Source organism: Sus scrofa, chromosome 6, assembly GCF_054392235.1.
Source record: "Sus scrofa isolate SSC_HxYL_T2T_F1_AM1 chromosome 6, Sscrofa_HxYL_maternal_Yorkshire_Landrace_v2.0, whole genome shotgun sequence".
NCBI lineage: Eukaryota > Metazoa > Chordata > Mammalia > Artiodactyla > Suidae > Sus > Sus scrofa.
The window spans coordinates 12,181,259-12,205,940 of NC_139388.1; the positions used below are offsets into that span (position 1 = coordinate 12,181,259).

The following is a 24,682-nucleotide window of genomic DNA, read 5'->3' on the forward strand; positions in this document are numbered from 1 at the left end:
CTTTGTCAAGAACTATATAATTTTAATGAAGAGACAAAAATATCCCTCACCCAAAGCACTGACCTAAATTAGACATTAATTTTCCAGATACTCATATAGTTTCCTTAATTATGTTACTTCCAATCATTAAAATAGTACCGTATTGCCTAGAAATGCAGAGAATTCCACTTGGACCCCAAATGCGGTACTTTACACAAATCTTTTCATCCTTCTTAAATATATGCAAATCTATACAAACTACATCAGCAAGTAAAGTTAATGTGACTAAATGTTTCGGTCTTACATTCACACTAATATAGAGATACAGATATAAATCCCAGAAAGACCCCTCTCCATCTCTCCAACAACAGATAAGACTAATCACAGTTACATAAAAGCTCATCTTCCACTGAAGACACCCAGAGAACTTGGGGCTCATTTCAAAGTCCTTCACAGTTTTCCCAAAACACACTTCCTCAGGATATGCTGATGTATCTGGACCGGGTGAGAGGGTCACGGAAGGAAATTTCCATTCCCCTACCACTATCATTTTGGTTAATAAGAACTGCTGGTGTTGAAGCCACATTTTAAAAGAAAATTGAAATTGAGTTCCTCTAAGGAAGAGATCATCTTATTAACTCGAGTATTCATTTATTAAACAAATATTAATTTGGGGGTTGTGCATAAAATATCATGGAGAAGGGACAGAGAGATAATGAAATCTTTCAAACCCATATGCCTTGCCTGTAGGAATACACTTATTACCTGCTGTGATGTCACTGGGTAATTTTCCTGGACGGTAGAGATTCAGCTTAAGTTTTCCATCATTAAGAAAGAGGAGGAGACCCCCTGAAACCAGTTGAAGCTCACTGAATAGCAGAAGCCCTGCCTTATTCCACGTTCGAAATTGAAAAGTGGCAGAAAGCTCATCTTCCCTGGAAGCTCCTGGCAGAGCTAAGTAACTCCTGGGGCTCAGAAAAGTCACAGGCACAGACTGTGGTTGTGAACAAGAAAATGACACATTTCCCTGAGAATAAAGAAAAAGAAAAAGCTTTAAGAATGACGCTCATACCACATTAACAACAGAATCTGAAATACAAAGGCTGTTTATCAGTTTTTAATTATCCCTGCTTTAAAATAACAATAAACATTGCTATCAACACAGATAATTCAAATCCTTGCCATATATCTTATTGGTTCTTCAAATCCAGTGATACATGGTCAGAAACCCAATCTTTCCCTGGGTTTTCTGAGTGAAATTATCTTCTCCCCATCTCTCAAGTTTCACAAAGGCATTTAATTCGATGTAACTGAAATTGATAAAAATTTATTTGCAACAATGCTTTATGTTTTGCTAGGTTTTCCTTTCCCATTTATTTCACCCTAGGTTTCCTTTCTCATTTAGAGGCTTTGGCCTCTAACCCACCCCATAATGCAACTAATATTAATGAGCTACAGGTTTTCCTTCCATATTTTTTCATAATTTTCTGTTTCCATTGATAATATAGATGTAGATAGATACTATAAATAGTATACTCTATATATCAATACTATACGTATAATACTATAGAGAGAGGGATATATATCACACTAGGCATGATTTGTTTTATAAAAACAAGAGCCATGTTTTATGCTAGTTACTGTATCATGATTTTGTCACTAGCAAATGCCTTATGGAAACCCCTTTGAATTACCTGACATAAGCCTAATTCCTACTTTTATGGATTGCATAATATCCTACTATGTTCCAATTTTTAGTCAATTATTTTCTTGTTCATATGCATTCACTTTGTTTCCAGGTTTTGCCTCTCTCAACAATGCTGGAAAAAATAATTCTGCATGCTTTTTTATATGCTGGCATTTTCAGTTCTGCAGGGGAGGGTTCTAAATACAGAACTACTGTATCTACCTGTTGTAACAAATACTTCCAGCTTCTTCTCCCCCCTTCCAAAGAAGTTAGAATACTCCACATTTCCAACAGTAGTATACAAAGTTATGCTTTTCCCCACATCACTGACAGCAATAAGTATTAGATATATTTTTAATTTGTGTACGTTTAATGACCAGATGCCAAAGTGATATATCATTCTTATTTATCTTGCACTTACTTGACTAATAGTGAATCTAGACATTTTTCATGAGTCTGTTGCTCTTTTGTTGCTTCTTCAGAAGGCTCTGTTTATACCCTCTGCCTGTTTTACATTTCTCATTTTTTAGATTTAACATTGTACACTACAATGAACAATGTACTACTTACACTCTTTTTTTGAACCATTTTTGTCTTTTTCTTATCACTATGCCCTTGTCATCTGTTTTACATCTATTATTTCTCATCTGATAGTTTTTAAATAGACTTCAAGATACATTTGAATTGTATGAATTTTCATTAAATATTGTACATGAAAAATTATTTTGCTATTAAATACATATTTAAGGATTTAAAGAAAGCTAAGGTTTGAACTTAACCTTTATTATTGAGAAATAATTAGTATGTTCCTTAACAGGCTTCAGAAATAAAGATAAATGTTTTCATTTTTCCCGAAAAAAATCTTTAACAAATTTTCTAAATATAGATTTGAAAAGTCAAAGAAATCACTTTATTTAGAAGAATGCCCACTGGAATTAAACCACTGGTCTTGGCTAAACAAAAACATGTGGCTACATTGTGATTTTGTTAAAAGCGAATTAGCTTTCATTTCAGACAAATACTTTGTCCCAACGAACGAAAGGAACAAAAGCTGAAGAGTGAACTGCACTGACCCATAATGTAAAGGCAATTATAAGACTTAACAAACCTGGTAAAAATGGAAACATTTACCAGCTGCATTTGGACAGCTGTCTGCCACCCTGCAAGCAGCAAATTCTCTTGGCAATGAAGAGTGGGTGTTAGCTTCATGAGCAGTTTCTGGAAACTCATTTTGCAATATAATACTCACATCTATCGCTCTGTAATATTTTTATGTTCCTTTTCAACCCTTTTCCTTTTATTCAAAATAATAACTATTTAAAAATCTTGCTGGGAGTTCCCATCGTGGCTCAGTGGCTAACGAATCCGAGTAGGAACCATAAGGTTTCGGGTTCGATCCCTGGCCTTGCTCAGTGGGTTAAGAATCCAGCGTTGCCGTGAGCTGTGGTGTGGTTGCAGACGTGGCTCGGATTCTGCGTTGCTGTGGCTCTGGCATTGGCTGGTGGCTACAGCTCCGATTAGACCCCTAGCCTGGGAACCTCCACATGCCACAGGAGCGGCCTAGAAATGGCAAAAAAGACCCCCCCCCCCAAAAAAAGAAAATCTTGCTGGATGGTGTACTCATATAAATACTATCAACTCCCACAGCGAATTAGGAATAAAACATTTTATAAGCAAGAAATATCCCCATGATGTGCTTTGGATTTTGCTATGAGCTTCAATGTATACATCTTAAATTTTGAACAATTAAAGAAATGTATTCAAATGGATAGCTGTGTCTGCCTTTATATCATCAAACTGGTTAAGCTGTAAACTCTGTGTCCCAGAATTTCCTTTCGTGTCTGTTTCTGGTTAGAAGATAGCCAAAAAGGGAGCTTATGTGATATTTGAGTCTGAAGTGAAAGGCTGGCCATCTCCCCCTAAGGCTTTCTGTGTATAATAAGGCACAGCGAAGGATGATCACAGAAAGGCTGGCTTATTCCAGCCTTCCCCAGCTTTTTTTCACTCTGCTCTACCTCTTCTTCCAGACAGCTGGTCTCCACTTTCCAGTGCCTCTGACAACTGCAAAGGTCCAAGTCCTAAAATAGAGCTCCTATTCCTAAACTCATAGTGTAATTTCCTTCATAAGCTTGCTTCCCTGACTGAACCCTGACCTGTACAATTGTATTTAAATTCTGCCATATTGCCATAGAATTAGAACATAATGCAACCTGACCAGCACGGCTCTTGGGATGGACTGCCAGATGCAATCTTCTAAGAGTCTATTAGTTTCTTTTATTGGTTATGAATGACCATGGCAAAATACAAATTTTTCAAACACTTCTCCAACATACATGAATGTTATCTGATTCTAGAAACTCAGTATGCCTCTTCAGAGAGTTTATCAGGGGGTAGCTTATGAAGGAAATGACAGAGCAAAAGAAATTAGTCTCCCGGGAGTAAAAATATCACAACAAAATAAATTAACAGCTGTATCAGAAAACAAACACCTGCTTTATTTCATATAAAAATAAAATAATCAGGCCCTGTGAATTTTACATTTTATATACAGAATTAATCCCTACATGCATATTGCCAAACAGAGAATTTTTTTTAAGAACAAGAATAAATTCTAAAATATCCTATCAAGTAGGAATGCAAACTGAAGCAATTTTGTGTGTGTGTGTGGAAAAGCCATGTCGTTTTCCTCATTCATTCACAGGAAGACTTTCTTACCATAATGATGATCTGTGGGTTTTGTTGCTTGGCCAAATCAATAATATCCACTCCATTATAGTAGAGATTTTCTAAACACCCATGAAAATTTTTATGGGGAAATGACACTGATTTTCCAGGTGCTGGAATCCCTCCAAAGCTGATCTTAGAAAGAAACATGGCATCAATAATATTGTTTAGTGATTTTCTGAAAATCTGCTTAAATAATTACAATTAGCAACTATAGCTCTAATCACCATAGATAGAGCAATTTTTAAAACAAATTTATATGCATTCGGCTTTCACTTACACTAAACCTTGATGATTCTGACAACTTGCTAATCACACCTGAATTTGATATTTCTTGGGAGCTGAAGAAAAATACATCTTTACCTCCATCTTTACATCTTTAACAATGTAACTGACTGTACTGACATTTTAGTTCACGTACATTTCTGGCAGGCATTGATATTTTATGCATCTGAATTGATTATTAATTAGTTAATTAATCTATTGCTACGTCCTCTCCATAAATCTGCAGGAGTGCCCTACACCCCACCCTCCTAAACTCGTGCGACACGCTATATTTACCAGTAATGAGCTCTCTTTATGGAGATGTCCTATATGTGACAATTTGTGACACCACATTGCAGGCGAAAAAAGAAGACATTTCTCTAACAATCATAAATTCACATATTGGGAGAAAAATGAAGCCTCGGAAGTCTAGGCACAAAATCTGCTACCGCGAGTTAGGTCACCTACAAGAACACGTCTTTAGGACCTTGATGGACTCTGAAGGTGGGTTCACATATACCTCACAAAACCAGAATTAATTAAAACGCAACCATCACACCTCATAATCAAGATGCAGGTAACCGAATTCTCCCTGGGCGTGGAAATGATGCTTGTGTTCATCCACTGTCAAGTTGACTTGTTTGCCCAAGTGCTGGATGAGCACGGAATGCCAGTGCTGGTCGTCCAGCAGGCTGCCCAGGGTGAGGCTGGTAGGGGCGTGAGAGGAGGCCAGCTTAGCATCACCTTAGAAGAGAAAAATAACAGTACCATGAGTCCCAGTTTAAAAAAAAAAAAAGTTGTTGTTTTTTTTTTTTTAAAGTTTCTTTTTGGGGGACCAGAGTCTCCCATAATGATTTCGATCTCTTTCCATGCACTCCATCCAAAACATGAGTCTGAACTGACCTCATTTGAATACAATATCCTCTCAACCTTGGTGTAACTTCTTCCACTGTTAATTCTTTTTATTAGCATGACCCATCATCACACACTCATTTTCAATGTAAATTTTACCTTTGCTACAACCTCATGATTTTTACTGCCTCAATATTTTTCAATGACCCATCCCTTTTGCCATGATGTTTGAAAATAGCTAAGTGGTTCTAGCAGCACCATGTAAGAAACACTACATGAGGGTCTTGTACAATTTGCAAATTAGGGACCATTTTTCCTGAAAGGACAATATTGGCATAACCATGTAAACCCTTGGATGTGGAAGTAAGGCACCTTAATTGTTCAAAAGATAGGCTCTAAAAGCATAAAGTTGCTAAAGTGATATCTAAATGACCAGCTTTGCAAGCACTGCACACAATAGTTTTACCTGAATTAATGAGAAAATAGAGTTTTCCTCTTCTTAATTCCAGTGTGATGTGATCTCCATTTAACCCTTCCCAGTGCAGCAGAACCCCATAACTCTGCGTGGTTTTAAATTTCAAAGAAATTATATCCTTTATTGGGCTCAGGGATTTTTGGTCAAATCTGTAGAGAAGGGAACTTTTTCCATCAAGATCAACCACCTCTGATCCTAGAGACAAAGATGGTAACAGTCAGTCTAAAGATACATATGCTTTTTATTAAAGCATTTTAAATGTATATAAAGAGAGAGACCATGCACAGTTCCGCTCCAAGTCAATCATAATAATGGAAAATAAAACCACCAAATGTCTAATTCCTTCTTTACACCTGGGATTGATTCCATTTTAGTCTTTACTTACCTAGTTACAAAACATGCGATTTACAAAACCATTTTGAAATGAATTCCTAATTTTCTCTTATATTATTAAAGACTGTTTCTCATTCCACAAAAAAAAAAAAATCAGGGAAAAGGTTATAATCAATATCCATAAAGCCACTTGGCATATTTCACGATCAATATGTTTAAGTGTGCTCTTGAAATGTTGAAGCTAGCGGTTTTTTACCACTTGAAAAAGTAGTTTTGGAATCTCAAAATGCTTTCACGTGCGTCATGTATAAAAGAGATTCACATATACATACAAACAGATACATCAGACTCATCAAATGTCACCTCAAGCACCCATTACACTGACCTTCGTGTTTGTTTATTTTATTATTTTTGTGGCTAAGTGATGGTATTTAAGACCAATTCTATTTTCTGTCTTCTCAAGGGCGTCGTTGGGAAGATACTCACTTAATAATATTATAAGGCCTGTTCTGCTGCATTTGTGTCATAACCGTGACATTGACAGGTTTTTCCAGCTTTCTGACACTGTCTTATCTACGCATTGTCAAGATCACTTTTATTCAGTTCATCTGAAAAAAGATGTCATGTTATACCAGTAACATAAGAGTACATCTGTCAAAATCAGTTGTACCCTGAGCAAGAGACACAAAAAAGAACTGATAATACTCAGAAAGCCTAGCAGTGTTTTCTGCATATCACAAGTCAAAGATTTTTTTTAAGGCAATTACCCTTGAGAGTGCATTTATGTAATAAATGAAGGGGTTAGGGATACCCAATAAAGCAGGAAGCTATTTTTCATCTGGTTAGGCAACTTCTCCCAGCAAACAAAATGACATTACAGTTTACTCATCTTGTTTGATTTGACAAAATTACCACATCTACTTGTATGCCCAGATATGCATTTCATTCAGATTATCCATCATATTTAATGGGAGCCATTTATATTCACCACCACCCCCAAATTTTTTCAACTATTTTTACACAGCTATCTTTTGAAAATTCAGAGGTTTGATTTTTCCACATCTTGTTAATGTGCTTATAAAGAATTCATTCACCAAGTGCACATGAATAAACATTGCATTCTGTAGAAAGAATAATGTTAACCGAACAATTATTCCTTGTTATATAGCTGAATGGATGTGAATGGCAAAAACATAACTCTGTGTCAAATACAAATAATGTGTTCTATGATTATTAGATTACAATAAATTAAGAAAAATTCCAATAAGACAGACTTTAAATGCTGACACATTTGGAGCCATGCAGTTATCTCTGAGTTAATGCATCGCTTAAAGGCAACCATCATTATAATGATTTTATTTCAGATAAAGTCTATTTTTGGAATTAGCTGCCAAGAGAATTTTTTTTCCCCCAGTGAAGGTCTAGCCTGTGATACTTTAGCCTTCTAGTTCTTTTTTGCCCCCTCCTTCTCAGTACTGTTATTACATTATAATGGTTATATTAGCCTTTCATGGCACCAAAAGCTTTGGTGCCTGGAATATTTCCATCAGCAAAATGGAAAAGTGAAAAACATATTAGACTATAGATGTCTAAAGCAATGGTAGGCTGTTTCCTCTTGTAAATGGAAGCCACTTGCCATTTTCTCTCAATCTTACCTATTATCTTCTTACTTCACAGGTATCACATGAAGTAACTGGATGCATTCTTTCAACAAATGCTTATTTAGCCCATTCTGTTGGAGGCCCAGAGACGGATGCTGAGATAAAAAGAGGGATCATCTACAAATAACAAATGCTGGAGAGGGTGTGGAGAAAAGGGAACCCTCCCACACTGCTGGTGAGAATGTAAATTGGTACAACCACTATGGAAAACAGCATGGAGGTTCCTCAGAAAACTAAGTATAGAACTACCATATGATCCAGCAATCCCACTCCTGAGTATATATTCAGACAAAATTATACTAAAAAAAAAGACACACACACTCCCTATATTCATAGCAGCACTATTCACAGCAGCCAAGACATGGAAACAACTTAATTGTTCATTGACAGAGGAATGGATGAAGAAGTTGGGTATACACACACACACACACACACACTGGAATACTACTCAGCCATAGAAAATAATGAAATAATGAAATTCACAGCAACATGGATATAACTAGAAATTCTAATGCAGAATGAAGTCGGAAAGAAAAAGATAAATACTGTATGATGTCACTTACATGTGGAATCTAAAATATAGCACAAATGAACCTATCTACAAAACAGACTCACAGACACAGAGAACAGACTTGTGTTTGCCAAGGGGAGGGGGAGGGAGGGAGCTAGACTGGGAGTTTGGGGTTAAGAGATGCAAACTATAACACTTAGAATGGATAAGCAATGAGGTCCTACTGTACAGCACAGGGAACTCCATCCAATCTCTTGGACTAGACCATGATGGAAAATTTTATAAATACAGATATATGTATAACTGAGTCACTTTGCTATACAGAAGAAATGGGCACTACATTGTAAATTAAGTATACTTTTTTATAATGATTTTTATTTTTTCCATTATAGCTAGTTTATAGTGTTCTGTCAATTTTCTACTGTACAGCAAGGTGACCCAGTCACACATATCTGTATACATTCCTTTTTTTCACATTACCATGCTCCATCATAAGTGACTAGATTCAGCTCCCAGTGCTACACAGCAGGATCTCATTGCTTATCCACTCCAAAGGCAATAGTTTGCATCTATTATCCCCAAATTCTCAATCCATCCCATTCCCTCCCCATCCCCCTTGGCAACCACAAGTCTTGTTCTCCATGTCCATTATTTTCTTTTCTGTGGAAAGGTTCATTTATACTTTAATTTCAAAAAAGGGGGGGATCAACACCAGCATGCTGCTGCCCTCGACAACTTACATTTGGTGAAGATGGACATGAGGCAAGTGACCAAACAGTAAGTTCATTACATTACAGACCTATGTACATTACAGGTGGTAGCAGGCATTCTGATCAAGTCTAAAGAAGCCTGGGGTCCCTCTGGTTAAGCAAGGTAGCTGGGGAAACTCAGTTCTCAGGTCTATAAACCTGAGGCTAAAGCAGGTGGTAATCAATAATCTTCCTCCTCTTCTCCATCTTCAAGCTCCAAACTTGTCCCCATACATCAGAATCGCTCTTATTATGTTTAATGTCAAGAGGCCTAGACATTCTCCCTACATTTTGTCCTTCACTGTCACAAAAGGAAGCTCTGAGGATGCTGAGAAACCTCAGTGGCAGTCAGCGACTCAGCTCTCAGAAGCAGGAGCAGGGGCTCCCCTTGAACAGGGGTGGGGAGGTTGAAAACAAGAAAGTAGTGAAGTAGAGGATGCAACAAACTCACTACAACCACATCACAGACTTCAGGTGCATGTGAAAAATACCCTCTGGGTTGGGGGGCAGGGTTGGGAAGCTAAATATAATTCAGAACATGAGTATAATATCAGTACTGGAGAACTTCAGCTTACATACAGGCAGTATGCATACAAGAATTCCCATGAAATAAAAACAAAAATTCAGGATGGTTCCTAACAGTATTGTTTTAGATAGAAAACTCACTCATAAAAGCTATTTAACAAAACACTGTGTTATGATACATACTGTTAATGACATAAAAATCTGGATCTATCTGACAAAAAATAAGAGCGAGAGAGAAAAGAGAGGGAATCTGAATTTAATATCAGCATCTAGTTCTCCAAGGGGATGCTAGTGGGAGAGAGAGGTATATAGTCTCCCTTGAAAGTGATGTTACCACTGTGAAGAGAAATTGGAAAAACTGGAAATAGGTCAAAGGAATAGCCTCATGTCCTTTCAATGACATGCTGGAGCTTTGTTAAAGAGGCCTGACTAAAAATTAGTGAATTCTAGGTGAATTCACACATGTCCAATTTCACTGTTTATTACACATTAGAGCCAGACTCTAAGTTATATATTACTTTACAGATTTTTTTCCCCAGTAAAGACACAAATAACTTCCATCTGGTAGAAAATATATCCCCCAAGGTTATGGTTTGAATGTTAACCATTTGTGTACCCAACTGAGTAACAGTAATACAACTTTCTTGGATTCCTATATAGACTCAGTCTCTCAAATATCCTTTGAACTAGCTTTGCTATCCTTCAGATTCCTTCTTTAATAAACCAAATGCATCTCTAAAGATTTTTTTTAATTATAGTTGATTTACAACATTGGGTCAATTTCTGCTTTACAGCAAAGTTATAATTGCATCTTTGGTACATATTTATTCTATATTTGAATGAGAGACATGCTTTTAGCTTTTTTTAATTTTTACTTTTAACATCACTAATTGAAAAAGTGCAACTGGGCTTCACATCATTGACTGCAGGAGCAACATCTATTAAGTCTTAGCCATCGCTAGTCAAGTCTGAATTTATTTTCACTATTTCACACAGATTTTCTGATTCTTAAACTCCTGAAAGAGCACTGATAATGCAAACACATTCTCACAAAAGAAGAAGTTCACATGATTTGTAACAATATTTCTTCATGTTGAAACTAACATGGGTATATACCATTAATAAAATTAATCCAACTCAATATTTATTTCTTTAGACAGGAGCACTAAAACTAAGCACCCAAAATATTAATAAATAAGTTAACAATCAATAACTCATTTCAATCTTTTGTCAAACACTTCTGGGAAAAGAGTCTTCTGTACACAGTTGAATTGTATAAATAGGAAAAAAAAGGAGGTATTAGCAAATGGACTATAAAAAAAACCTGGAAATCAGAAGTTAATAAGATTTATAACAGTAAAAGAACTGCAGTTCAAAGATGTAGAAGGATACATGTTACTTGATTGCAAGGAAAAATAATTTTTATAATTGTAAATTTGTTCATTAGTTTTTTATAATTGTAAATTTGTTCATTAGTTTTTTTTTTTTCATTGCTTTTTTGCATAGCCCTCTAACAGAGTATAGAACAGAAGTGGTAATAGTAGGCATCTTTGTCTCACTCCTGATCTCAGGGGAAAACTTTCAACAATTCACCATTAAGCAGGATGCTGGCTGTAAGTTCTTTGTAGATAAACTTTACCAGATTTAAGTGGTTCCTTTTGTTTCCTAGTTTGTCAAGAGTTCTGCTCATGAACTAGGTATTGAATTTTCTCAAATATTTATTCTGTATCAATTCAGATAACCACATGACTTCTTATTCTGTATTCTGTTAACACAAGTATATGATTTGATTACCAGTTTAAATTTGTATTCCTGGATGCAGACGTGCAAGATATATTATCCCAATGCATCACCTAATAGGGATAATATTTGGTTCACTAATATTTTGTTTAAATTTTTTTACTTTTTACTTCTCTTTGCAAAAGAGATTGGCCTGTTACTGAGGTTATATTTTTAAAGATTGGATTATTATCAGTATTAAGAATATGGCTCTATCACACCCTGGTTCACTATGGAAAGGGCATGAAATCTAAGTTTCTAGTAAAAAAACTGCAAATTGTTCTGACATGTTTGCCTCCGCTTAGTCTAGCCCCGTTTTCAGCCACTTTTTCATAATACATATCCTAGGTTAGCCTAGTAGTTAAAACAACTAGTCAGTGTGGGTTTGACCCTTCACTCTTGGGCACATGGAGGAGTTTTTTATTATTGCTGTGACAAATGACCACACACTGGGTTCCATGAAATGACACAAAGTTGTTATCTAACAGTTATGGAATTCAGCAGTCCTAAAATCAAGGCGTTGGCAGGGGCTGCTTTCTTTCTGAAGCCTCTAGAACATAATCTCTTTTCTTGCCTTTCCAGCTTCTAGGGACCACTTGCATTCGTTGGCTCATGGCCCCTCTCTTCAGGTACCATAGCATCTTCAGATCTCTGAGAGAGAGCTGGCAACATAGCATCTTCAGATCTCTCTCTCTTTCCCTTTATTTCTCACTTTCGAATTCATAGTTACATCTCCCTCTTTAACTCTGATCCTCTTACCTCTCTTTTATAAGGACCCCTGTGATTACACTGGGTCCTCCTGGATAATCCAGGATGCTCTCCCCAACTCAAAATCTTTAATTTAATCACAACTGTTAAGCATCTTTGTCATATAATCTAATATATTTACATTCACAGGGCATCATTCTGTCACAGCAAATTACTCCCCCTCTCTGTCCCTGTTCCTTCCAACACGGAAATAATAATTGTATATTCATTTTTTAAGTTGAAGTACAGTTGATTTATAATATCGGGTTAATAATAGTATATTCTTGTCTTTCTTTTTGGTTGCATCCATGGCATGCAGACATTCCCAGACCAGGGACTGAACCTGTACCTCAGTAGAGACCCAATGCTGGATCCTTAATCTGCTGTGCAATACAGGAACTCCAATAATGGCATATTCATAAGATTGTTGCATGAATGCATATCTATATAATTTTTGAAAGTTGCTGGCATATAATTAGAATTCAATAGATGTTAACTACTATTAATGCTATTATATTATTAGAATACTGGGCAGGGAAAGGTATAGCAAAAATTGCTTAATAAATACATCTGCTGTATTTATTTTTTAAGTGGACTCTTTAAAAAATAATGACTTTCTGAAGTGCACAAGAAGTGCTCAATTACCAATGTCATTGCCAGGTTATGCAGCAAGAATGATTTTGAGCCATCTGCGGGTTCTGTGGCTTTTTCTCTGTCTGTCAGTAAATGCCTGAGCTGACTCACCATGGCAATTGCCGGTGACCTGAATCCTCCTCAGTGAATACCTCCATCTCAGACCTTCTCATTTGCAGCAGGAACGAAGGAACGGGGAGACTTACAAAGACTGCAGGCCCTATTCTCATATCAATTCTCCTCCTGACCCCAGGAAAGAGGTATAGCCTGTTGGATTTGCATGATTCAGAAATACAATCTCCCTCAAAAGAAAAGGTTTTCTGATAGAAAATATTCAGATTTCTTTCAGGGAGTCGTGTCAGAAGTGGAACGTCTGAAACACACGTATGCCATGCTCCTTCTGCAGCACATTTTTATGGAGACCTTTCTGTGAACACAGTGGAAGATACAGCAATGCATAAAACGAAGTACACCTTATTCTAGGAGGTTACGGTCTAGTGGGGAACACACACGTCCCGGGATGTGATCATTCATGCCGGTGCTCGGAGCTTCGCTTCTGCATCAGAGCTGGGTCTCCAGTGATTTCTCACATGTTCAGGAGGAGCTGAACCTCTCAGTTTCAAAGAAGGATGTTAACTAAGTTGCAGAAATTCATCACCTCTGTAAGCAGCAAACCGTTTTTCTACCTCTGCCTATTTCACACGCCAACCCACTTCTCATTGTAATTTCTTCCACCTGACCCAGTGTCCTTCCCTCAGCCTGGCACCCTACACCTGTTCCAGAGGTTTGAGGCCACTCCATTAGCGAGGGGTTGCCATTTGAAACAGCCATATTCCTCCCCACCCTAAAAAAAGTGGATTACTAAGAAAAACACATCCACAAGCATAGTTTCTCAAACTGGGCTCCATGGTCCCACCCTGTTAGACTCAACTAAGGAGACTCTCCGGTGGCCTCATAAACATTCAGCATCCTGGGCTCTGCCTGATATCTACTAGTTTAGAATCTCTCAAAGTCATCCCAAGAACACAGGTCCCTGAGTGATCCTGAGGGAATCAACAACATGCGAGTTATTGGATGAGAAGAACAAGAAGCTTACCGAAATCTATCTTCTGAAAATGAACAACCTCAGCGCCTACTGAATTATACCACAGAAAACAAAATTGTTTTATTTATCTATACTGTAGGTGGTACTTGCAGAAAATTGTGGAGGTGGTAGCGACTTGTTCCTGAAAGATATTTCAGGGAGAAATGGATGCTGTGAGTTAAACCGTGAATCATCACATTATTCATTATTGATGAGGTCAGTTGACTAAGAAACTTAAAAGAGAAAAATTGGAATAGAAAATGCGTGAAGTGGGGGGGGAATCATTAACATCATTAAAAATTAGAAAATTGACGTTATTGAAAGTTATGAAAGAAATCTTGAAAAAGAGAGTCTTCTAATTATTCTCTGGGAATGGCCTCAAAAATGTAAATAGAAAAAAAGAGTACCACCACGGGAGAAGAGCACTAGGGACCACACTCTTCTTGGCGAAATTGAATTCAGTCCTAAGCACTAATCATACTGCCTCTTTATTTGAAAATGACTACCTATAAATCATTACACAAACAGAGGTCCAATTTTGACTTCTAAGAAACATTCATCAGAATGAGTCACCGTTAAACTCTTATACAGTGAAATATTAAAGCTACAGCATGATGTATAGGCACTTGAGAGCTGCATTACACAACTGGGTTTTAAAGCGATGGAGAGGAGAGCAAGGAAGTCAACAGGAAATGGGTTGTTCTATTTTTGCACAGTAGCATCAAAGAACATAGGATGATTTAAGGAACTCTTTGGTTTAAAACAACTAAAATTAATACAATAAAAAGGAAGAAGGCACAGGATCCAGAGCTGCATAAAACCACAGGGAAAAAGGTGACTTTACTATCATGGTTTTAAAGAGACTGAATTAAGGTCGGTGATGACGTTCCAGGAGGTTATGGAAGCAAACGGAATCCCAGCCACGTAGGTATCAGTCGAAATTACCCTTTTAAATAGACTTGAAACAGGTAACATCTACCACGGCAAGGACACTGGAGGGTGTTGCTGCGGGATATAAGTTAGATTTCTGTTTCTAATTTGTATTTATAACTTTTGTGATATCACAGAGATCACTTAAGTGCTGATTCTCAACTTCCTTGCTTGGAACATGTGGAGGATAATTCCATCCTTTCATGCTACACCAAAAAAGCTGCTAGTATCCAATGAAAATATCAGAATGCCTTGACAGTTATTATTTAGGATGCTATTCTAATCACCTTAATACTAACTTATGAAATCTCCTATGTGTTACCTCAGAGACATGTCTCCTTTCGTCACCTGCTGCCACTTGAGAATAATAGATGCGGATGTTTACCTATTTATTCATTGTTTGGTTGATATCATGGCTAATCAGATCGTTTTTTCCATACGCCCATTTAACAAATAGTTATTGAGCGTTTCCTGAGCCAAGTTCTACAGTGGGCGCCTGTGTAGCAGTGAACACTTTCTATCCTCGTGCATTTTCCAATCAGAAGGATAAGGAAGAGCTGATACAACTCATCCCACGTGAACAGATGGTTTTTACAAACTGTAAGTGGAACTTGACGGGAAAGGGCAGGGTGATAAGACCTCTTTGGGCAGAACACTCCAAATTAAGTTGTGGATTAGGGACGACATCTCCGAGGAAGTGATACTTAAAAGCTGCATCGATGACCCTAGGAGAAAGTCTAGGAGTAGGAGGAAGGAGGGGAGAGGGTGAGAAGAACTGGGAGGGTGGGAGAGGCTGGGAGGAACGGATGGTGCAGCAGGAACTAAAAAAAGAAGAGATTCACAGGAAGGAAGCCGCAGTGTGGGTGAAGCACCTGGACCCTGTGAAAGCCCGCGTCCAGGGTTTGCTGGGACAGGTCTATTTTGGTTTTGTCCTTGGTCCCAGGACATAACAAATGGTCTTCAGTTATGGTCTTTATTTCTAAAGCAACACCTTTCTGGATGTTTAGGTAAAAGCCCAATGTGTTTTAACAAGTGCTTCTAAATTTTCAGGACTTGAACTCCAAAGGTGGGTCCTTCCCAGGACTAGGCGGATGCTAAGTGAAATCCTCAGGACTTGAGTCTCCCACCTTCTGCTTTTGCCTAGGGGGTTGTGGGCATGCACAGGTCGGGCATCAGGCAAGGATTTAAGGGGAGAGCGTATGCAGGAGTCAGGGCTCTCTCTCTCTGACACCTCCGTTTCAGTATTCCACCCACTAGCTACTCTGGCAACCTTGAACTCTGACCTCTGCCTTCTCCCCAGTCTAGGAAAATCTGGCTACTTTCTGATTGAGTATTAAATGTTCTTAGGAAAACGTCAGTTAAATGTGGGTTTCCCAGAGTTTGCTTTCCATCTTTCCAGAATCAAGTCTTCTCCACTTTCTACCTGTTTTGAGTTGAACTTCAAAACCCTGAAGTAGTTTTGTGTTTAACATATTTTGTCCTGCAGGTATAATTGCTATGGGCAGCAAGCCAGTGCAAAAAAAGTTACTCTGTTATGACCAGGACCTAAAAGCAAATCTCTTTCTTTTTGGCAACTTTTGTAATTATTGCCTTGGCCCACTAACTTATTTACCATTGCAAAATGGGCATATATTGATTCTATGATTCCTTCTCTAGTTCTATAAATATAACTTCAAAGAGAAATTCCCCTCTAACCTTCTATTTGATTAATTGAAGATACAGATTACATCAGAAGGGTAAGGTAAATGCTTGATGTTTTCTGGTCATTTATTAGTTTTCAAAATACCGAGTCAATTCTGTAATAGCTCTCCTAGTGACCTAATGATCAATGAGGGTTTGGGGGTTTTTTTTGTTTTTTTGTTTTTTTTTTTTTTTTTAGTATTATCATGAGCTCATTCACTTAGATTTCTTTCATATGCTTCAAAACTGCCGTTACTACCTTTATGGATGCCAAAACATTTCCATCAGTGAGAGTCTCTTCAGTTGGCTCTGAGTTCTTTTGACACAATGCCGGTGGGGGTTCAGGGTCCTTATTTTCTGGTATTCTAGTAGCTAACCTTGTTTGAATTTTAATATACCTTTTCATATCATCAAATTAAAATCTTAAGACGATAATCTTTGCAAAGAATTAGAATTTATCCTCTTTGATTTCAGGCCAACCCTGGTTTGAAACTATCTTCGTTTTAAACTCTGACCTAAAATAGGCTCCTCAGCTATGGTGTTAACTGAGAAACCATCAGACAGCAGGGACCGATCATAACGCACTCAGTCAAGATTCTAGCAGTAACAGGTTGGAGAAGCTTAGGAAGGAGGTACTGGATTCAATCGCAAGTATTCTTTAGAGTAAATCTTACAAATTTCCAGTTTGTCATGCACCCCCCTCCTCCCCGACCCAACACGTGGTGTGAGAGAGGGGCATCCTGAATAGACAGAAGACTATTACCTAGTTTTGTCTCAGTGTTTTCTCACCCACGTGAACACGTGCACTTATGCTACTTTCTTGCATTCCTATTAATATCTTTTGTAAAAGGAAAACCACTGATGTAAGTAGTTCTGACTGTGAATGCTTTTTACATTACGAGATGTACATTCTTATTTTTCGAGTTAACATGAGTTTTGCAATTACTGACTTATTTCCATTCACTAAATAGAATCCATGGTTTTCTCTTCAATGGTCTGCATTTATATAAGCAAATAAACACAGTAGTGTAACATTTCTGCACGTTTCTTCTCTTGCCACCTTCTCACCCAGTTCTCCCTGTGCTGTAGGCCTGATCTTTAAGGCTGAATATGTAACTTGGAGGATGGGAAAAGCCCTCCTGAGTTCCCCATGAGTCTTCATTTACGTATGTGGAAGACTAGTACCAAAAAAGGGACATCCTATTTCAATACAGTATAAAGCACGCATGACATGACTGGGAACAAAACAGCCCCTTCAGGAGCAGCTGGAGATGTGCTCTGACCTTAACACAAGGTGAGAGCGAAGCTATCAGAAACAGTGACGGCTATGCTGAGAAAAAGACAGTCAGGAAAAGAATTATCTAGAGGCTGGAGGTGTGGTGGTCGCCCTATGGATCATGCAAAGATCCTATGACTAGAAAAGTCAGGAAACAGTGGCATGTCAAAAAAAAAAAAAAAAAAAAAACCCTGTAATGGTTTGCTATGGCTGGGGAGTTGGATGCTCTTACTCTGTTGAGGATGAGGAAGGAGAGATCTCGGTTTGCAAAATGAGAGTGTTTACACAAGAATCAGAGAAAAGAAACTTAGAATTTATACTCAGGGCAATTGCCTCAGCAATTCACCCACAATTAAACATTATCTCCTGTGGCTTAATTGCCACTTCCTAAGGACTCCTCAGACGCATTCACTTGTACCCAGTGATTTTCCTCTCTTGCCTTTGTTTACCATTGTTTACCCTTTGGGACACAGGGAGCAGCGTAGTATTTCTTTATCATCAAACACTGTCTTTCCTTTTTCTTTCTTCTACAAGCTATTTCCTTACACACACCTCTTGTCTAGATCTATAAAGATGTTCACAGGTGCTATGGCTAAGACATCTGAAATTTATGCTTTCCCTTTAAACCCATAAAATTTAGCTTCTGCTTTTCTCATTACTCAGGAAACAACTTCAGGTTTACCGACATAAAAGTAGAACATGCCCTTTGATATGGATTTTCCATTCACTTGATGCTCCTTCATAACAAGTTACTGCTCTAACTCATTGGGAGAGAAGGTAATAAAAGTATGTGTGGTTCTCCCAACAGCTACTTTCCTAGCAATATTCACAGGACCAGCTTGCATCTATCACTTCAGCCAACACACACATAGTAGGCACAAGGTGGGGGGGGGGTTGGAATAAAAACATACACTACCTGAAAACCAGTATAAAGGGTCTGCTTTCATTACGATAGAAATGCACTTCTGTTTTTCAAAGATGAGCGGTTGTTCCAACAGAGCACTTTGCACTTTCATTATCAAGAGTAAGTGTAAACGTTATTATTTAATAACAATAACGATATTTTATAGGTTTCGATTCTGAATTTTCAACCCAGAGGGTATGAAGCACCAATCTTCCAAATTTCACAGTCATTTGAACTCAATGAGTCAACAATGGAATGAGTTCTTTCTCCTGCCGCCTTCCAGAACTCGTTTGTTCTCCAGTACCCGCTCCCAGTAAATGACACCACCTTGCAGAGAGCTGTTCAGGGACCCCTCACATATGACCACTACGTTCTCTTGATTCAACAGACTCAGCATACTGTGAATCTGAATCAAGTCAGGAGCACTCTCCCTTCTCTGCTGGTCCTCTAGTTTGTGACTCCACATGTCACTTACACAGAGGAGTTCATGAGCTGCTGCCTCCAGTCTTGACTCCTCATTTCAGCCTGAATGACCCACCCTCAAACATAAATGGATCCTCCAAGCAATCCTCATTCCTGTGCTGGACTAGAATTTATCTATTCTCCTATCTGGACCATTCTTCCAGCTTTTCCCGTGAAAATCTCTGCATCTTAGTTTCAAAACCTCTTGCTATGTATGGACTTCCTCATACTAACCTCACTTTATCAATCACTTTATTCCACACTAATGCTACCATATTTTGCATTGAGCTGGTGTGCTTTGTATGACACTGCACATTCTCATCTTTGTTAAGAAAAATACACATTACTTTAAATTCCTCCCTACACCCAATAGCTAGCAGAGTGTCAACAGATATTCAAAGGATGGACATGTTTGATTCAGGCAGTCATCAAAAACACTGGCTTTGAAAGCTGATGGATCTGATTTGATTGATGGATGGATTTTGTCTTTTTAGGGCCACACCTGTAGCATATGGAAGTTCCCAGGCTAGGGGTTGAATTGAAGCTACAGCCGCCAGCCTACACCACAGCCACAGCCGTGTGGCATCCGAGCCACGTCTGCAACCTACACCACAGCTCACGGCAACACTGGATTCTTAGCCCACTGAGAGGCCAGGGATCAATCCCACTTCCTCATGGATACTAGTTGGGTTCTTAACCCTCTGAGCTACAACAGGAATTCCGATAAATCTGAATTCAAATCCTACCTCTAACACAGGCTTTGTAATCCCAGAAAAAGGTCTTAATTTCTCTAAGTCCACTTTCCCCCATGTCATAAGACTTGAGGCACCCTGGTAGAGCCCACTCGTGTGTGAGCAGCTCAGGCAAGGCCCATCTAAAAGCCATATGAGCTTGGTGCAGGCAATGGGAACACATAGGCTGGCCGGCTGGATGAAATCCTTCTGGACTTTCAAGCTCACATGAGGCCCGTTCATTGCCCGCATGGACAGGTGTCCAGAGACTGTGGTCCAGCAGCGACCCTGCTCATATTCCACCCCCTCCCTGCACCACACACACAGTTTTCATTTTCATAAGATTTGTGGCAGAACAGCCTTCTCTACTGGGAGAAAATTTAGTCTGATCTTGGATCTGGACTCTTCAGGAAAGTTGGGGACAAAACCTTGAGCAGGAGTCTTGGACTAACAGGCAGCTTTTCCTTCTGAGGGCAGTTGGTCCCAGCTCTTTCTGTGCCAGGCAGCCCTGAGCGGACCGCAGGCCTCACTTAGCAGGCCATTCAAGTCACCTCCTCAACTGCTACATAAAACGGTAATACCTGACCTGCTTCACCGTGCTGCTGGAACTATGAAGAATAGTAACCAACTCACACTCCCTGTTTAATAAATGATGATTAAACAGGACCACACTTTAATAAATTAATATTCCGCAAAGCTAATGTTATGCATAGGCAGGGAAAAAATTTTTTTTGTTCTTTTTAGGGCCTCACCCACAGCCTATGGAGGTACCCAGGCTAGGCGTTGAATGGGAACTGCAGCTGCCTGCCTACACCACAGCTCAAAGCAACCCTGGATCCTTAACCCACTGAGTAAAGCCAGGGATCGAACCTGCATCCTCATGGATACCAGTCAGATTTGTTCCCACTGAGCCATGATGGGAACTCCCATTGGCAGAGAATAAGAAGGTTGACCACAGTGTAATTGAGGAGTTCAAGTCAATTTAATCAAAAACATTCCTATAAGGCACTCAGCCTCAAGCCATTTCGAGGTTACTTTAGGTTATCTGTGACAGTACTTTTCCATTACGTTTATGACTCTTTCTCTTTTATCCAAAATTATCCAACAGCCATTTTGCATGGAATCCTGCCATGTCATTTGACCATGTGTGTTTGTGTTTGAATCAGAAATGTTGGCTCCCAGTATTGCTCCTTCAACCTTGGGTCCCTGCAAAAACGAGGCTGACTACATGTATGGACAGTGTGCTTACTCCAAGAGACAGCAAACAAAGTCACAGCCAAAAGAATGTTCCATGGGGCTGCAGATCAATAGAAGGAGGGGATGGGAGGAGTCTGAGTTCTCACCCAACACGTGGCAGCAGAGACCTGAAAGGAACCTGCACCCCAGCAGTCATTTTCATAGGGACAGGGTGGCAGGTGCTTTAGTTTTGAAAAAACAGAGTCAATAGCCTTGTTAAACCTATGCTGAATTTACATACTAGACTGAATGTGTATCAAGTGTGTGATGCTGGGAAAACTGCTTAATATTTCTGTGACTCTATCAGATGTGTGATTTTTAGGATTAAATTAGAATGTCTATAAAAACTGTTATCTGACACAAAGTACTCAATAACGGCTCACTATTATTATAATGTGATACATGAATATTTTGCAAGGTGGATGTGCTACATCGGTAGGGAACATAACTATAAATATGAGTCATTTTGGAGTCTGTTTTGCTGATTGTCCTTTGTGTGGCATGGGCTTGGCTAAAAACTCTACAACCCAAAGACAAATAAGACGGACTGTCCAGATTCTGGGTCCCAGAATTGCAATCTGGGGCAGGATATTTTTTTTTTTTCAGGATGATTTTATTCAAGTGGGATCATTGTAAAGGGAGGAGCTGATACACAGCAGGAGTGGCCAAGTGGAATTAAGGAAGCCAAGAAAGCCAGCTGGAAGTCAGGCAGATGAGGAGAAGAAAGTGCCCAGGGCTCATCTCTGACTCAACAGCTGGAGGAGGCATGAGCATGAGCTGGGGTTCTGGAGTCTGGCAGGCTTGGCTACAAACCCAGCTCCATCGCTTCCTATCTGGGCAGCTGGAGCCAGTCCCACGATCTCACAGTTGAATCTCTACACGTCGGCTTCCCCACTTGCAAAGCAGGGGGATGAAATAGTTACCTAATAACGTTAACGTGGACTTTGTCTGGAAGTACAAACTACCTGCTTAATATGGTATCAGGCGGAAGATAAGCACTCAAGAGAAATTGGTTATTTCTAGAATTACAGAGATTAATCTCATTGACATCAGGGCTAATGCTATTATGATGATGACGATTGCTCGTAATAAATACCATTACGACGATTCTGTCACGGGGTTTCTGCCTTCCCCCTCGGTGACGTGCCTCGTCTTTTACGTAAATAGAGTGAACCCGGAAAAGGGGATGAAACAGGTGTGAAAAAGCTGCAGCGGCTAAAAATAAATAAGTAAATAAAGGTTCACGAGAGGAATAAGGATGTAGTGGAAGTGAACAGTTCTGGGTTCTTTTCCGGATTCTTCCGTGGACTAAGTTGTGAGACGCTGGGCAAATACATGACGGACTCTCTCGAAACCTCAGACGCTCGTCTGATAATTGTAGATCCTATTAACTAACTCATTGTTCTAGAATAAAAGAGCATCTGACAGGATGGTGTGGCTTGAGGTGGGCTATCAATAACGCTTAGGTCCCCATCCCACAGAAAGACATAATAAAATGCTTCATTAAGAGGAGACTAAGTGAAATCTGTGGTTTCTAGCTTTTTTTATGGGAGAGTATTTCGAACACATTTTATATTTTGGCAGAGGTCTTTACCTTTTCTATGAATTTATGCTCAGGGCCTAGCCTATTTGTAAGTGAATTTCATGGCATATTATTTTTAGCCTGGAGAGAAAAACATTCTTTGGTCTCCTAACAGATGATTGGTTATACTAAATGGACCACTGTCTCCCTTACTAAATTTAGGATGCTCAAATTAAACATCATCGAACACAGTCTACAGGGAGAAGGCTCTAATATCAAAAAGTTAAGATCTAGTGAATAATATCAGATCTGGATAAAAGGATTCACATGGGTTTGCAAACATGTATCTACAGCTATCTATCTCCATATCAATTTTTCTGTCTAGAAAACCCTTCCATTTCTGATTTAACATATAAAAAGCTGAGTATAAAAAGCTATTAACACTAACGTAAGTCAATATTAACATGTGTGGGCACAAATAAAGCTTCCCACAAAAACAGCTCCAGTTTTTACATCTCTGTACCTAGCTCTAAAGTTGATTTCAGTGCACAGCTTGGCTTTTAAAACATCTCCTTTGGAGTTCCCTTGTGGCATAGCGGGTTAAGGATCTAGCGTTGTCACGTGCAGCAGCTTGGGTCACAGCTGTGGCACAGGTTCTATCCCTGGTCTGGGAACTTCCACAAGCCACCGGCACGGCCAAAAAGCAATCAAAATAAACAAACCTCTCTTTTGATATCCATTTCACTGTGTTGGATAAACAAACACTTACTATATGCACATCCAAACACCTCGATTCGCATTCCAATTCTGCCCTTGGGGTTCCACTCTAAAGGAATGAAGCGTAGAAATCTGGCTTTGATGGAAGGCTGGAGTCTACAGTAGACAACGCTGTCTGCATTTGCATTTCCTGCAAATCCCTAGAAGGAGAGACAAAGATATCTCAGCCAGTATCTGGAGAATATTCATTTCACTCTGTCCCCTATTATGTCAATGAGCAATGTCTGATTTGCTTTTTTACTATAAAATGGTGACTTTCTTTTAAGAAAGTCATATTATGAACAGTTATGCTGTAACGTCTATCTGCAGAAGCTACTAGTGTCTAAACTTCTTTCTATTATAGTAGTTTAAGTTTCACCATCTACATTAAGCCAGCTTTCAGCTATGAAACCCTCCGTAAAGTTTGTTTCTATAAAGCGCAGGTGAAACATAAAAGCTATCAATTTCGTGAACCATGAGAAATACTGAGGAAACCAATATTCAATATTCGTATTCAAAACCCAGGATGTGATTCAGTGGAGAAGCTGCTCACATGGTTGATGAGTGACTAAGTTTAAGATGTGTTTCTATTGCTTCACTTTCTCAGGAGCATAAACAAAAGTATCACCAGACATTCAAGTCAGAGCTACACTCTGACAATAGGTTGTTAAACTTCATTCACTACACCGCTCAATACACACATTAAAAACTGTGGTGCAAGCTCCTGTTGTGGTTCAGCGGGTTATGGGTACCAACTAGTATCCAGGAGGACGCGGGTTCAATCCCTGACCTCACTCATTGGGTTAAGGATCCAGCGTTAGCATGAGCTGCAACATAGGTCACAGATGTGGCTCAGATCCTGGGTTGCTGTGGCTGTGGTGTAGGTCGGCAGCTGCAACTCCGATTTAACACCTAGCTTGGGAACTTTCATGTGCCACAGGTGTGGCCCTAAAAAAAAAAAAAAAAAAAAAGAAAAAAAAAGAAAAACAAAAAAAAATTGTGATTACATGTCAATTTTATTCAGTTAAAAATAATAAAATAAAAGCACCCATATTTTAAAAATTGTTAAGGGAAATTGGAATCAATAATAATTTGGAAAGACTTGAAATGAGACTCACAGACTCTAGTATTTGAAAGCTAGGAAGACATATAAGAACGATGCTGAGCTGCACCAGAAAACTG

General features: G+C 38.9%; 1 protein-coding gene across 5 annotated transcripts in view; it reads right to left on the reverse strand.

Annotated features, from left to right (window-relative positions):
* The window catches only part of CNTNAP4 (contactin associated protein family member 4), a 278,799-nt gene that overhangs the window by 107,891 nt on the left and 146,226 nt on the right, over positions 1–24,682 (reverse strand). For 3 of the 5 annotated variants that reach the window (XR_014805402.1, XM_021097086.2, XM_021097085.2), the window contains 5 exons: positions 23,514–23,661; positions 5,973–6,176; positions 5,214–5,398; positions 4,382–4,525; positions 745–1,006 (listed from right to left, as the gene is read on the reverse strand). Coding sequence is in view for 4 of the 5 variants with exons in the window: in XM_021097086.2 (XP_020952745.2) it covers positions 745–1,006; positions 4,382–4,525; positions 5,214–5,398; positions 5,973–6,176; positions 23,514–23,661 (943 nt within the window). In the remaining variant the exon portion in view is untranslated. The remainder of the gene's footprint in view (positions 1–744; positions 1,007–4,381; positions 4,526–5,213; positions 5,399–5,972; positions 6,177–23,513; positions 23,662–24,682) is intronic. The other 2 variants (XM_084959528.1, XM_021097087.2) reach the window with 1 other exon arrangement.